This window comes from Aphis gossypii, chromosome 3, assembly GCF_020184175.1.
Source record: "Aphis gossypii isolate Hap1 chromosome 3, ASM2018417v2, whole genome shotgun sequence".
NCBI lineage: Eukaryota > Metazoa > Arthropoda > Insecta > Hemiptera > Aphididae > Aphis > Aphis gossypii.
In genome coordinates, this window is record NC_065532.1 from 33,519,970 (window position 1) to 33,536,578 (window position 16,609).

At 24.2% G+C, this 16,609-nt stretch overlaps 1 protein-coding gene across 1 annotated transcript in view; it reads right to left on the minus strand.

The window, feature by feature from the left end:
• Positions 1 to 16,609, minus strand: part of LOC114118990 (zwei Ig domain protein zig-8-like) — a 221,587-nt gene that overhangs the window by 147,441 nt on the left and 57,537 nt on the right. Inside the window, exon 3 of the mRNA XM_050202814.1 lies at positions 15,851 to 15,931. Within this exon, the coding sequence (XP_050058771.1) occupies positions 15,851 to 15,931 (81 nt within the window). The remainder of the gene's footprint in view (positions 1 to 15,850; positions 15,932 to 16,609) is intronic.

A 16,609-nucleotide genomic window follows, 5' to 3' on the forward strand; every position in this document is an offset into this window, starting at 1 on the left:
ACGTTTCTGTACTTAAGCTTTACGGTCCATAATGAAATAATTTGAATGAAAACCAATAATAAATGCATAAAAGTAATATGTGTGAGCTAACCAATATACTTCCATTTGTGCACAAAAAATATTATCAAGAATTAAATTAAATAATATATATTTCAAAATTGTTTTTGAACCTAAATTATTGATTTTAGGCTAACAATAAAAATAAGACACAATTCATTATATACATGGGTGTGCGTGTTGACAGTTAAATGGCCATACCTAGTTATTCAAAATAATTTTTTTTCCTCTTTAATTATATATATTTTAACGGAGTCATAATAATAGTATTTTATTATTAATATTATTTCAGTATATACACTATACAGTAAATATTCAAGGCCATATTGAACTTAATTATCAGCAATTAATTTTTCAAATAGATTTTTTCATGTAATTATAAATTAAAACATTTTATTTAATTCACCATTAAAATTCGTCCAGTTTAAACGGTCAACATGCGTGGTCGCGTGTTGCTGATTGCTCTGTTATCTATTTAAACTTCGTTCGGGTTGGTAATTTATGTTTTAGTTGAACAATGCCAGATAAAACTGTTCCTCCCATAACAATTATTAATAGGAGCTTTGTAGTGCACAGAGTAAAATGGCAACGAAAATAACTTCGAGAACTACCAACATGTCGCTGATGGTAAGCGACATTAATAATCTCAACTTTCCTCTCCTAAAGTGGACGAAAAAAAACAAAATAAAAAAATATTCATTGTATAATACTGATACGCTCTCATTAAAAAAAGAAGTTGAGTTTAAATTATGCTTATATTTTATCTTATTAACATCCAAATCAAGTAATAATAATACGAATTGTATAATATTATATACATCTATCAACTTCAATTGTTATTAATACTCTTAATCAAACCCTAAGACTAAATATATCGAATGGGTTTTATTAGTTTTCATTGCAAGACTAGATTTATTTGGTGTGAGATCATTTAAAAAGCGAACAGTCTTTTTTGGATGATGAAAAATAATAATGAACGTGAGATTAGTTTATGCTGTTTAGATTGTACGTACACATCATTTTAGCGTTATACACACAAGCAGGTAAGGTTAAATTGAAATATTTAGGAAACGTCTAAAACTTCGTGCTCTAACTATTGCCTACAGACTCGTACAAATCTTACCCTATGTAATATAATATTTTGCAACTAATAAAATGTTTACTCAAACTGTATGACATGATCAGTTCATAAGAATTATTGTGAACTATATAAATTATACAAAGTATTTGGTTATTTAAAAATTACTTTAACAATATCTTAAAAATATAAATAATATAAAAAAAAACTAAAGAGAATCTACACTACATGCAGATACATCGGTACATGTATATGTCTTGTTTCTACTGAATATAGTTGACATAAGAATGTCAATGTCAATTTGGTATTAGAATAAAAAAAAAAATTAAAAATAGTAAAAATAAAAAAAATAAAAAATAGTTAAAAATAGTTAGATTAAACTAATAATATAATAATATATATATTTTTTTATACATTTTTACATAGCAACCGGTTGCTATAACAACCAGTTGATATAAACAATCACCGTCTCAAATGGTAACATTCTTGATGTCGTACAAATTAACAGAATGACCCCCAGCCCCAGCCATAAGACATGTCAATATATATTAAATTAAACTATAACTAGTTTGATTTATAATTGTCGGTCCTACAGTAAAAAATTGTTTGAAATGTAAAGCTTATTATTATTATAAAAAAAAAAATATTATTCCAAAACGGTTCCATCACTTCCATTCACTACCCAACAATACCATTCTCAGATGCTGTGTTTAGACTTTTGCTAAAATTATAATTCACTCATATTACAAAACTAAACACTAGATGTCTGTTAAGCTCACAGATAATAATATGTACTATATAGATACCACATTTTTGGAAAATCTTTATCATTATTTTAATGGATTGTGTTATAGATTTGCACTCAGTATTATTACTAAATTTTCACCTAACTCTAACTATCCCTCTCGAACATTTACATAGGTTTTCAATAACATTAAATATTAATTTTTTTTTCATATCAATACAGATAATACGAGTTAAAAATATTAAATTAAATTTGTAATACGCTGATAAAAATTGTAATATATAATTACATATTTACATAGGTACGACAAATATATTATTAATTTTTTATAACTTGAGCTTAATTGTATTGATGCTATTATGATATGCACATTTAAATATAATTATTAAGGTACTCATATTATACTTCCATTTTAATAAATAAATAATTTAGAATATAACAAATCAAGAAATTACACAATTTTAAATTGCTACCTAATTGATAGTTTTTTGTTTAAATAATTTATACTCTTAGTTATCTATTTATTATTATTTTTTATTATTTTTTATAAATACCTATAAAATACTATTATTTTTATACTTTTTTAATCATTAAAATTTCAACAAATTAATTTTTATTACCAGATTTGTCTAAGTCATTAGTAATTTTAATGTTCTTCATTTCTACGGTTTTCTTAATTAAAAATCGTTCTATATACATATGTAATATAGGTAATATTATATAACAGCAGGTAACCTGTCTTATTATTAACTTTAACACCTAAATATATATTTTTATATGCATAAATAAAATACTGTTGTTCAATTAAAACCTTTTTTTGATGTTAGAAGTTTGTTTAATAGCAAGTTATTTTGTTTTTTTTTTTTTTTTTTTAATTAAAAAAAGGTTTCTTTAATCTTTTATAAGTGTATACTTTATAGTGACTGCTTCTATTTGACTATAATTTATATATGATAGTGAATTATTAGCTTTTCATGTGTGCATTTCTGCATCTCATGTACTATTTTAATTTTTTATCTGTTATAGCTCACATGCTATAAAATTTAATTATAGTTAAAACTTAAAAATACGAGCTAAAAACAATCCAATAATATCACAAAATAACGAATAAATCATCAAAATTATTATTTATTATTATTTTTTTTTTTAGTCTAGTTATAATAAAATATTTTTTAATATAATATAAAATAAAAATAAAAATTATAATACATCTAATCCAATGTAATTTGATAGCATATGTTTATTTTAATATTTTACTTATTTCTAAATAATATTATAATTATGAATTCAGCATAAATTTCTCATATTAAAAAATATGGTTTTTTAAGTAATCTATCCCCCAAACAAACTTTTCACTGCATTTTTTTAGTAATAACAAAATTATGTTTAGTTAATGTATTGTGGTTCATAGACAATATCAAAATTGATTATTTATTATTGATATACAAACATGTGACCTTTAATATTTTATCCTTTAAATTTTACTTAATGTTAAAATCTAAAAAGTAGTTGGATTCGTTTTAAAACAAATATAATTGAATATTTTATACTATATTCAGTAATTCGTTTTTTTTTTAACTACTCGGAGGTTATATTGTTTTACGAAAATTAAGGCAATTTTTTATAATAAGCATATTAATTATAAAAATTTGGTTAATTATATTGTATTTATTATATTGGTAAATTTTAAATCACTTATAATTGGTCTATATTATCTGACCTAAATACAACTGTAAGCGTACATGAAAAGGATAATTTTATAGAAGTATAATTATGTATTAATAAATACTACTTAATATAAAAAATATAGAAAAATTGCGATTTACAAAGTATTGAATGACTAAGTCATTGATTTATGATTTGTAATCGGTTGATAATTTTAATAGGTTAACAGATACTACATTTTAGCATGTGACATACCTTACAAATACTTTAATGAACACCAATATGACATGTATTCATTTAAATTACGATGACACAATATTATGTATCCCATAGGATTTTAAAATTTTTTAATATACCTACTTTAATTAATGTTTAAATAGGTATTCTAGATGTATTACAACGTTTTGCTATTATTTACTAGCTTTATTATTACTGTAACAAATGCAACTTTTTTCCACGACTCTTACAATATTTCTTATTAAAATATTATATAATAATTTATGTATAGTAAATTGTACGTAAAAAATCGTATTTCTGAATTTGGACTAAGCGAGAAGACTGTTATTCTAAAGTATATAGATTATAGGTACTTCAAATATTTTACCATTTAAAATGTGCATTCTCTCTCCATAAACTATCGTCGTTTGGGCACGATGTGCGAGTCAAATTTCATGTCATGCATCGTTGTGCTCAAGTATCGAGAATCACGAGTAAGCAATTGAACTATAGTTGAATTTTTCATGTAATAATTTCGACAAAAGAAATAGAACAATATTTTATATGCACATAATACTACCATATAATACCACTAAAAGCGAATAGACAACACATTTTTGATGTATGATTTATTGGTTTGGTGGTACAAATAACGAGTTCAATATAAATATATTTTACGGTTTGTGCGTTTAAACTTCGAGGTGAAATATTGGAGAGGAAATATACATATATTATTATAAACGAGCATTCGGGCAAATACTTAAAAAAAAAAACCAAATAAATAAATGTTGTTGATCTAATATTGTAATAAAAAACTTATTGCATCAAATATATGTTTATTTATGACGAATAGTCAAATAAGCAATAATAATAAATAACATAATTACATTGAACATTTTTTTTGTAGAAATGAATAAATCATATTCTTTTCGATGAACAATGTTTTAATGTAATATAGCTTACCATATTTAAACATATATAGCTTTCAAATAAAATATAAGCATTTTGAAGTTTTTGAGGTGTATACTAAATAAATATGATTATTAAATTATCGATAATTTAAAATTATATTAAACAGTAGTTATAAATATCTTCAAGACGATATTCCTATGTGTTGTAAAATATTAAATAGGTGCACACTTCACTAAAAAAATGAATGTTATAACTCAAATAGTATGTTATTAATATATTATTTATGAAAATATATTTTATATAATGTATAACCAATAAGATTGAAAATTTGATTAAATTCGCTTTATTTCATCTATATAGTTGAGAAATATTACTTATTGTTAGTATATTTTTTTTTTTTTTTTTTTTTTTTAATATATTTGTATTTGATATAGTTAGTTAATTAACCATTGAGAAATATAAAATATTATTTTCTTTTTAACTTATTCCTGAAATATTTTTTTCTAACTTTCAATGATAATATTTATTGTATACGAAGTTTTTTTACATATTACAAGTATAAGGAGAATATCAATCTGTGTATTCTTTGTAAGCGAAGAGAGGCTTAATATTTATATGTATGAAAAACTTGTATGTCTGTGTTATCGCTTTAAATTTGAAAACGACAATGAATAATAGCATACAAAACTAAAATTCTGAGTAAAGCTGATTTACTGATCAATAAATCACGATATGTTAAACAACTTGAAAAAATGAAAAAGAAAAAATTCCAACTTTCAAATATTTGATATTTATAAAAATTTTTAAAAAGTGTGTCATATTCTTTTTTCGTGTGATATCACAGATGACGCTGGAAATACAAAAGTATTTTTTACAAAAATACAATTTACATATATGATAACACGAATAAGAAAATTGATTAGTTAGTAGAAATTTATAAAGTATTCAAGTCGTTTTTATGTTTGCTATACAACGAAATCAATAATACTAGAATATAATATATACAATGTATACAATGTCTATATAAATAATGTATAGTATGCACATAGTAAGTATTAATTGAGCAGTATAAATATTATTATGTAATAATTATTTTTTAAATATTAAGTTTTTTAAATTTTTTCTTCGTTTCAAGGCACTGAAGAGGGCGAAATAACTGTTAATAATCTTTGGAACACTATTTTAAATAGTTTATGTATAATTTATACGATCATTGTTTTAAAGACTTTTTTTTTACAATCAAACAATATTTTTTTATGTTTAATTTTATTTTTTTATAAGAATTAAATTATTTATAGTAAATGATTTTAGATTCTTAATATTTCATCAACATATTTAATAGTGAACTTTATAGAATATAATATATAATGCATGTGTCCAATACCCAGACACTATACATATATATCATAATATTATTTAGGTTTTATTTTATTTGGTCATGATTTTAGTTCTAAGATAAACATTAGTTTTTCATTCTAAATGTCAATAATAACATGTATTCTAGTTTGAATTTTTGAGAAATCTCAGATGAAATAATATGCGTTTGAATTATTTAAGATCATAGAAAATATTTTCAATTCTTCGAATATTGGTTAAAAAATAATGGGTATATTATTGTTATTTTTAATAAATACAATATAAATTATGAACCTTTTTGTAACGTTTCAAATGAAGTATGGTACAATTAGTGTATGATTGAATGGATATAAAATATTATTTTTGAATATTAACGAATACATGTTTAATTTAATTCAACCTCATTTCATCGAAAATCTAAAATAATATAGAATTTTAATTTGTATGACTTCTGTGTTATTATCATCACTTTAGACTTATAATCATTGTTAACGTGGAACTGAATCGTTTCTTCTCGTTATAACTAAATACGTATTTGTGTTCATGCATTTTCTTCGCTGGACAATTTATTTCCTTTCTCTCTTTTTTTTTTTTTTTTTTTTGATTCACTGCTTGTCATTTGTCTTATTTGACTTATTAGCGGAAGTGCTATATATATATACTATATATTTATTTTTTACACAATCCTCCTATTTAGTCTCAGTTAACCGGATAACTTACTATACCATGTTTTTCTAACCGCTCGTAGTAAATCGAATAAAGTGTATAAGAGGGATTTATGTCAATAACCATTTCACAAGGAGGTCTTAAACCTCCTATATTATACGCGAAAAAATAGTTAGGGTCGTTTGATATTTTGTGGTTTATGAACCTAGAGATATTTTATGAGAATCTCATTGATATTTTCGAAAGGATTTAAATCGTTTTATATTCATCAGTCATCTCATAAGAAATAAAACAATTAAATTCAGTTGATATTATTTAAAACTACATAGGTATATTTTATAAAAATGTACCACTTTCAAACTTGTTTTACTCATTTAATGTTAATAATAATGCATTCAGTACAAAATACGTCATTCATTTGATTTTCAATGCGCTTTAAATGTTTTTTTTTTTTTTTAAGAATTTTATATTTACGAATAACTAATATAGTATGATATGTTGAAAATTTACGAAAAAAATTAATAGGCTTCTAAAATTTTGCCTCCTGAATCATCAATACCATATTATAATATATAATTATTTTTATATATATTTTTTTTCAAATAATCACAATAACAATAACATTTGTTTAGTTAAATTCTAAATTAATTATAATTAATTTACAATTATTTAATCATTTGGGAAAAACACATCTAAAAATGATTTAATTATCATACGCAAGTCATGATATTTTATGGTAATTTCATTGGTTTAATAATAGACGCACCTTCATAAAATTAAAACAATAATAATAATAAACCAGTTTTGATATGTAAAATTTAATTATACGAGTATATAATTTTACTATTAATAATAGTAGATATTACACCTAATTGTTAATTGGCATTAATTGTTTTTAAATTATTTTCCTTTGATTATTATTATAAACTGATTTTTTTTTTATTTTTACAAGAAGTTGAACAAACATAAGATAATGGTGAACAAATTAAATAATACGAACTATGTATACATTCGTACTCATTTTAATCATTTTAAATCGCAAATGTTTCTGAAAGAGCAGTTTACTTGTTATGTTACAGAAGCTGTAAATTTATTTACATGTTTCTTAATTAAAATAACAAACATTTTTGAAAATTATTTAATTAATATTAACAAGCTATCTTAAGACATACATTTTGTATTATTTTGTATTATATTGTATTTTAAGCTTAATTATAATAAAAAATATCTACAAATACCTACGAAAATTATTTTAAGTTTCATTTTTTTTTAAAAACATTTAAAGGAATATGCATTGTTTATACATATAACATTACATAATAATATGGTAATAGTGATAACACACAAGTTACTTATTTAATAGTTAATGCCTAATTTAACGAGATTTTCATTTTATTATTATTACTATTTTAAAAATTAAGTTAGATATTTATCATCATATTTATGATTTCATTTATCATAAATATAATATAATATATATTTCTCAAGTTTTAATATATTATTTAAATAAAAAAAAACATTAAGATTAGAGCTAATTTAAATAAGTTTGCAAATATAGGTATTACGGATAAGTGAATATGTATCATAATTTATAACATTAAGTTTTAATGTTTTCATTAGGTACAATTAAATTAAATAAAAATTATATATTTATCATGAGATACAAAATAATAGTGTGCATATTATCACTTCCTTATATTATTTAATTTTAAACTATTAGATTCATCATATTGGTATGCTAATGTATTATAACATATTAAAATAAATTATTTATATTTAAAAAAATAAATAAAAAAAAAAAGGCAAAGTAAGAAACCGTTCTACTGTATAGTAGGTGTCGAGTGTATATTTCATCATTGAATAAGTCACTGTAATGTATGGGTTAAATTTAAATTCAATGATAAATCATTGCATACAAGTATAAAAACAATTCTGATCTGTCAGCCTACATTACTATTTATATTCTATGAAATATTTATATTGCTATTAAAGTAATTTATTTTACTATCTGTATGTTTTATACGGTTAGTTAAGTTATGTATTGTTATAATAATGTTAACTAACTAATAATGTTTACTAAATTATCAATAATTAAAAAAGAATATATCATTATAATATTTTATAATATCATATAATATTATTATTAACTTATGAATCGATACTGACTTAACAAAGAATAACGTTGTGATAGGATCGTGGTATAAATATTTTGGAAATACTATCGTATATAAATATTTTTTCTACATTTAAGAGTATAATAACAAATTTCAAATTTCGAATTTCCCCGAAAATTACTTTTGTTTTATGATAAAATGACTTAAGTTCTTATTATTTGTTTCAATATCTAAGATCGTCTTAATTTGAACATAAAATATTGTTAAATATTTGGATGTACTATGAAAAAATTTATATTATATAATCCATATTCAAGCTTAAGCTATAAAAATTTAAAATTGTACAAATTTTGTCAAGACGTAAACTTTAAATAATTATACATAACAAAAATGTTTGACTATGTATGTTTAATAATTTTATAAAACTTAAGATAAACCTTGAATTACATTTTCAAAGGCTTTTAACCGAGTTAAAATTGTTTATCAATGTTTTAAGAAAACGAAAAAAAAAATAAATAAAAAAATTGAAAATGTGAAATATCGGTATTACATAACTCAAAATATATATTTTGGGTTTTAAATAGTAATATAAAAAAAATTGTGAGAATTTCAAGTATCCACATAATATACTAAGAGCTTAAATAACCATTATTTTAATAATTTAACGTCAATCATGAATAATACGACATGAATAATTAATGTGCTTCTAAACTTCCTGTTAGTTTTTATTAAAAAATGTAATTCTTATTTAGTTTGATAAAACCATGGTTACATTTCAAATAAATTTTGTATTATTGCATATTAATCTTTCTATAATATTGATTATCTACATTTTTATTTTTTATAATCACGTATTTGAAATTGCTTCAATATTATTAGTTACAAACTATACTTTTTTATCAATCTTTATTTATGAATTATTCATTCAAATATCTAGATATTATTATTATTATCCTTAAATTTACATACCATACCAATATTTTTTAAACATAATATATACATTACACATATATATAATACATATTATACATATATATATATATTAATTAAAGCGTTTAAATTTTAAATAAACAATTTTTTTTTATATATATATGAAAAAACCAACTAAGAAATCTTTAATTTTTTATCGTTATTATTTTGAATAGAACTACGCATATTTTTATTTTCGATACTCGCCAAAAAGTATCAACTAGATCTAATTTTGTTCCTGAAATCACCTTTGAAATTTTCAACTGTAGGTATATTAAACTTTTTTTTTGTTCCTAAAGGTGCCATAAAAAAAAAACAAAAAGAACAAACATCATATATATTATCATTCACCAAATATATTTATCACACTCGTCAATTTTTTTAAGATTTTTTATTTTTTATTTAATTGCTTCTATTAATAAAAAAAATATTATAAAATACGTCAAATATCTATACGATTTACTTAAACATTGCTGAAAACGCGTGTTGCAGATTATTTAATTATACATGGAAATCGACACTACTATCGTATTTTCAAATATAATATCTTATTTGACAGCTTACAGTCATAATATTAAAAATAATAAGGGTTATGAACGTAGAAAAACTACCATTCATGGACGGTATACAACTCCAACGTATTAAATAACAACGGTCATTGTATCAAAGTAATATAATGCCTAGTATACGTTTTAATACAAAAAACGCATAAAATACAAAGTCTTAAAGCTCTCTAAGATCATCAACCCAGTCATAATGCTTTGAATGTAGCAAAGACTGAGGCACATCGCGAGTATAGTATGAATTTTTTTTTTGTCTGCTTTTTTTAGCATATATTTTAAATTCTACGTTCAGTAAGTTTTAATATAAATTAATAAATATATGCTTTAATATAATGTTTTTGAATATTAATTGAGTTTTGTAAATATTTAATTCAATATTTTTTAATCTACCATAAAAATGTAAGTACGGTACTATAATATTTACTTGCTCGCATATGTAATATAATTTTCTATAATCTTGTCTTATTAAATTTTTTAACATGTTATCAAATTGTATATATTTTTTGAATGCTGATTATATAATTACTTTAAAAATGCAAAGCTATCAAAACAATTTAGAAGAACATTGTATCTATAAAAAAAAAACACACTGTTTACAAACATAATGCATTTATTATTTACAGACAGCTTTTAAATATTTTAAAATTTAAATAGTTTTCATTTATAAATGTTTCCAATAATTTTATTTTAAATTTTCTTTAGTCAATAGGTATATTATTCTCTTTACGATAATGCATTAACATAGTACACCAAGCACGTATACAATTTGTTCACTTGAAATATTATTGTTTTTTTTCTTTTAGTTTGTTTACCTAGTGATATTAATGGATAAAATTCAAAAGTACGTCATTAATAATCCATTATATATGAGAATAAAAAAAATGAATTTATGAAACGACCTTGGCGGTTTTTTGGAACAACATTTTGCACTTTATTAACTCGCATAGGTACGGAAGTGGCAGTAATGATCAAAGAGTTAAAATTCCACAGAATTTAAATTAAAAATAAAATGCCAACCATTTACTAACATTCTAATGGGGCTTACAGTTTTTTTTTATTTTTTTACTATTTTTCTTGTGGTTTTTCCGATTTTTATTCCTTTTTTTATCTCGTGTATTGCCTATGGAACAATATGCCACCTCCTTTATGGTATAACCTTTATTTCCCTAGACCATTTATCATTGGTGCGACGGGCTTGAAATGAAAACAGTCCAAAAATAACGATACTCTTCTATTCCGGCTCGCATGTAAATTTATATACATGATGTATGTAAAAGAAAAAAAACATCTCAAGATTCAAGTTCTATAACAACAATCTAAGATTCAGCTGAATATTTTTTAGCATAAACAAAATGTGTTAGATCGAGGTGTGGTGTAAGGTTGGTTAAAATCTTTTTTTTATGTTTATGTATTGAAGAGTGAACTAATACTTGCTGGCCAGAAAAAAATTGAATGTGGTAGTCTTATATTTCCTTTAACACCTAAATTCTTATAACATGTCATGAGATACTATGATATTCTAAATGTTTTAATAGATTTTTCCGGCTGATATGTGTTTTTGTAATTGAATTTTGTAAAGTTTGATTAAGAAATGATTTCATAAACACCATGCAATGTTTGATGAAAATTGTTTAAATGATAAGATAGTTCAAAAAGAGTTTGTAAAAAAAAGGGTTCATATTATAACCATATAATACCTTTATTTTATCAATAGCCATAGATGTATCAAAACAATTCACATTTATATTTACTGAATGTATTGTATGTATGGAGACTTTTTTTTCTTTAAACTGGACTTATTTCAAAACGGAAATAGAAAATAGTCGTTTCAATTTGAAGGTGAAAATATCATAACAAGATATTTGGCCAGAATGATTATCATAATAACAACAATATAACATCACGGTAAATTATTAATAATTGCATGTACCACACAGATCCTATACGTCAAACCCACTACGTATATAATGTCGACGCACCGTTCAAACTTTTACTAACTTTTAATTTTTACTTATTGTGCGTATAATAATTAACTAGATGATTTTATACGCATTTAATATATATAATAATTTATAACTTCGCTGCCAGAACAATGCAGTATAACAAGACAATTGACGGTGCGAAAAATCAATATATGAGGATTCGTATATAGTGTCATATTGTATTATATGAACCATAATATATTGTTAAATATATATAAAGGGTGAAGCCAGTAGGTATCTCATATTCTAATAATTATAAAAATTTATATTTTAATCGAAGATATAGTTTTTATTCTGTATAATATTTATATACATATTATATATTTAGACATCACATAATTAATATTTAATATATACTTTTTACTTTTTTACTTTTTTTTTTCACAATGACCTTAAAGGTTTCAATAATTAATTTTGTTAAATAATAATCACCAATTAAGATTTCGGGTACATAAATAATATTTTAAATATTTTAAAAACATTAACAATAATACTTGGGCGTTTGCCCACATTAAGTTTTTAATAAAAATGATAATTAAATTAAATGTATCCATAAAAATAAGGTACCTAGGTATCTATATTGTGTAGTTTTAAACATATAACGCAACTTTTAATGATAATATTATTTATTATAAAATATGTTTGATTTCTAGACATATTAACATCTGATAGTTAACACACGAATAAAGTAGTAAGTACATAATTTTTTTTCATTTATAAATTTATTTTTTCAATTATTATTCTCAACAGTATCTAAAATATAATTTTTTAAATAGTATATACCTTGCTCAATCCCATATACGCATTGTGCAAATATACATAATATATAATATATTATGGTAGTAGAGTACCAAATATTATGTATATTAGTAGATGTATAATTATATTATAGATTGCCTATATGCATATAATATTAGGTATATAGTGGTGTACCGTACACGATTCCGGTGCGGTAAGTTCAGCATATTCCGACGAGAGGGAAAAAATATGTACAATAAATAATAATAAACAACGTACCACCGTTTTCATTAATGTCAAATTTAATAGTATACCTACTCGTCGTAAGTATACGGCTACCGTTGTAACAACCTATCTACGCAGGTTCGTGTAACTTTAGCCATGTACGAATACGTAAAGAGTGGGTGTGAAGTTTGTCGGTGTGAAAACTTTTGTCATGCGAACACGCGTGACGGCGTGGTCGCAGAAAGCGAAATTAAATCATCGCCACACCTCGTTATAATATTTTATTCGGTCCGAAAAATGAGTTTTTGGCAAAAATTCATAAACCCGTAGGTCAGTCGGTCGTTTACGTATTATAGCACTTAACCAAATTAAAATGATTCGTAGACTAACTCCGGCGGTACATAATATAATATTGCTAGTTGGCAGTGCATTACAGCAGAGAAAAATAATAACTATCATTAGGATAGTTGCGAAAACTACAGTGAACATAAATACAAGTATTCTATAGTGAAAACTAAAAATTGATTGACGAATTATTGACAGTTGTAAATACAGATAGAATACGCGTAGAGGCGTACGTCCGCAAGTGTGTATGATGGCGGATCTACATTTTGTCTAACGCGTGATGATTGATAAAAAATGAGTTAAACTCGGGTAAGTACGACTTCACTGCGGGCAATTAAAAACCCATGAAATAATATGTAATAATAAACTGTATTCCTTATATAATATATATAATATGTAAACAAACTATAATAAACAAATAGTATCGTGGTATTATAAATAATCCTTATCGAGTCTACCCACTCTAAATTTAATATACCTAATATAATTTTCCTTTAGCACTAATACAATGTATTATGTAATACAAAATGGCATTTTAATGTGACTGACCTGTTCATAAGAATAATATGCGACTCTGACGATCTGACATGCTCCGAAATTTTCGATGTGAGTTGAGCGATGACGGCGTGTGTACAAAGGACATATCCGTGTAACGCACCAAATGATTATACGCACCGAGTGTATATTAAAGAAAATATATCCGTATATCACAAACACAAACCTTTTACTCGGGTTAAAAGGTCTAAGATCACAAATTCATAAACGACGGCGGAATAACAACGAAAACGCGACATCACGGATCGGCATTCGGCCGGGCGTAGATTATAAGAATTTCACTGGCGGGAGGTGGAGACACCTGCACTGTGACATCGATGATAACGATTGATGCCATCGGTGACCGACTGAACAACAATAATTAATCGATAACTCGTTTTTGAGAATTTCGTTGTATTAGATATCATTGACGATATAAACTAAACGTAGGTAATAAATGCTTAAACGGTTATATACAAACGCTAAGTATTTATAAATTATTTTTAGATCACTCGTAAATTGGCAACAATGCGTAATAATTCGTACGCAATCCTGTAGTTAAAAATCAGGTAAAATCGTACACAATCGTAGTGCTTAAAAAGGTATCACCGATAACGAACGTACGCAACTGTGTTTTACCCGTAAATACAATATTTTAGGTGCATTTTTTCAAAATTATCAGCATAAGTTCTCACTAAAATGTTATAGAAACTCTTATTTATTTATTATTATTATTATTTTTTTTAGTTATAGTTTTCTATAATAAAAAATCTGTTCAATTTATAAGTCGAATATCGTATTAACTTTACAGTTTGCAAGTCTGATAAAGTGAAAAATATTGTTTGTTGTTTTATTTTTAAACGGAATTTGTGGGCTTGTTTTCGTGATCGGTCGTTCGTGTATATCTCTAATCCAATCTACTATATTATTAGTATTGTGCTCTACTGCTCTCCATGGACAATTTTCATTTCAAATTTGATGAAGATTTATACGCAATCGATTATATTATATAACTTAATTTTTCATGGTCTAAAATGTTTAACTTCCGTTTATTGTCACGCATTGTAAACGATCATAACCTGATGATATCTACGCTGCGAAATTTCAAGATTATGTGCATTAAGCAATGAAGTTACAGTAAGTTAATTTTTAGTTATAATGTATAGATGAGTAAATATTATATGTGTGGTAAACTGTTGTATATTTATCTAATATAAAGAATGCAAAAGTCGATGTTATAATATAATATACGTATTGTAGTTAATAACTAGATAATTTCATAAAATACATCGGGAAGTCGAGAATATAATATTATACAGTCTAGCAGTTAGACTAGACCTAACTTAACCTAACTTAGACTCTTGCTCACGCGAATTCTTAAGTATTTTAAATCGATACAATTATAGTTATAATAACTTAAGTATGAAGAACATAATCAACAAATAAAATATGATTATAATATGGCAATAATAATTTAAATATAAAAAACAACAAACATTTATTTTTGTTTATTGTAGGTGACAAGCTTATACATAGGTACGTATAGTATTATGATTGGTATCATGCATGATAAACATGAGAGTTAAGAGGTTGAATGTATATTCATAACTCACTTAATATTAACTTGCTATAATAAATTTTAATTATCGTAGTGATAACGGTAACTAGAAATTACAATTACTTACTAGGATCGAGTTGGTTTGTCATCCCTCCACCGACCGATGCGTGGCGACTGTGCCGTCTGTCTGAGGCCCATAAATCGGGGACTGAAAAAAAAAAAAATACCGAATAAGCTCACAAGCCAAATGAAAATAATAATGTATCTATTGTTATTATTATTTTATACATGGAGGAATTATTATAAATCATATCGTGATACATAGACGTGTAAGTTGTCGTAAATACGAAGTTCATGCAATAACGAGTTTTGGCTGCTCGTGATGTTTGACATTTAAAACTTGTCTTAGGTATATATATATATTATATACATATATCGAAATTTAATAATATTATACAACGCATCGAAAACTGATTATATGCATAGGTTCTATTATTGTACTCTGTAAATGTTTGGGCACTCCATTTACCCTATCAACGTTTTAGAAACGTAGTTGTACATCATTCACATGTTAACAATAATGAATTGATTTGTGTTTCACCATCGTCTTGTCAATAAGCAATTACAACGTTTATAATGACGTCTAATTGCATGTACTGTCACAGTGTCACTTTGAAGTGACCGCTAGTGAACAAATGTCAATTGATTTGTACAATAATTTTCACCGTATTGATTTTAATGCCTGCTATGTGTGCACATATTTAAAACATTTTGAAAAAAGCTTTTGACATTTTGGAAAATAAAATCCATTTGTTTTATAATTGATCGTTATTTTAATTACGAATAGTTTGAGACTCTCGAATTTTGTAAAATGTAATGTGCGGTT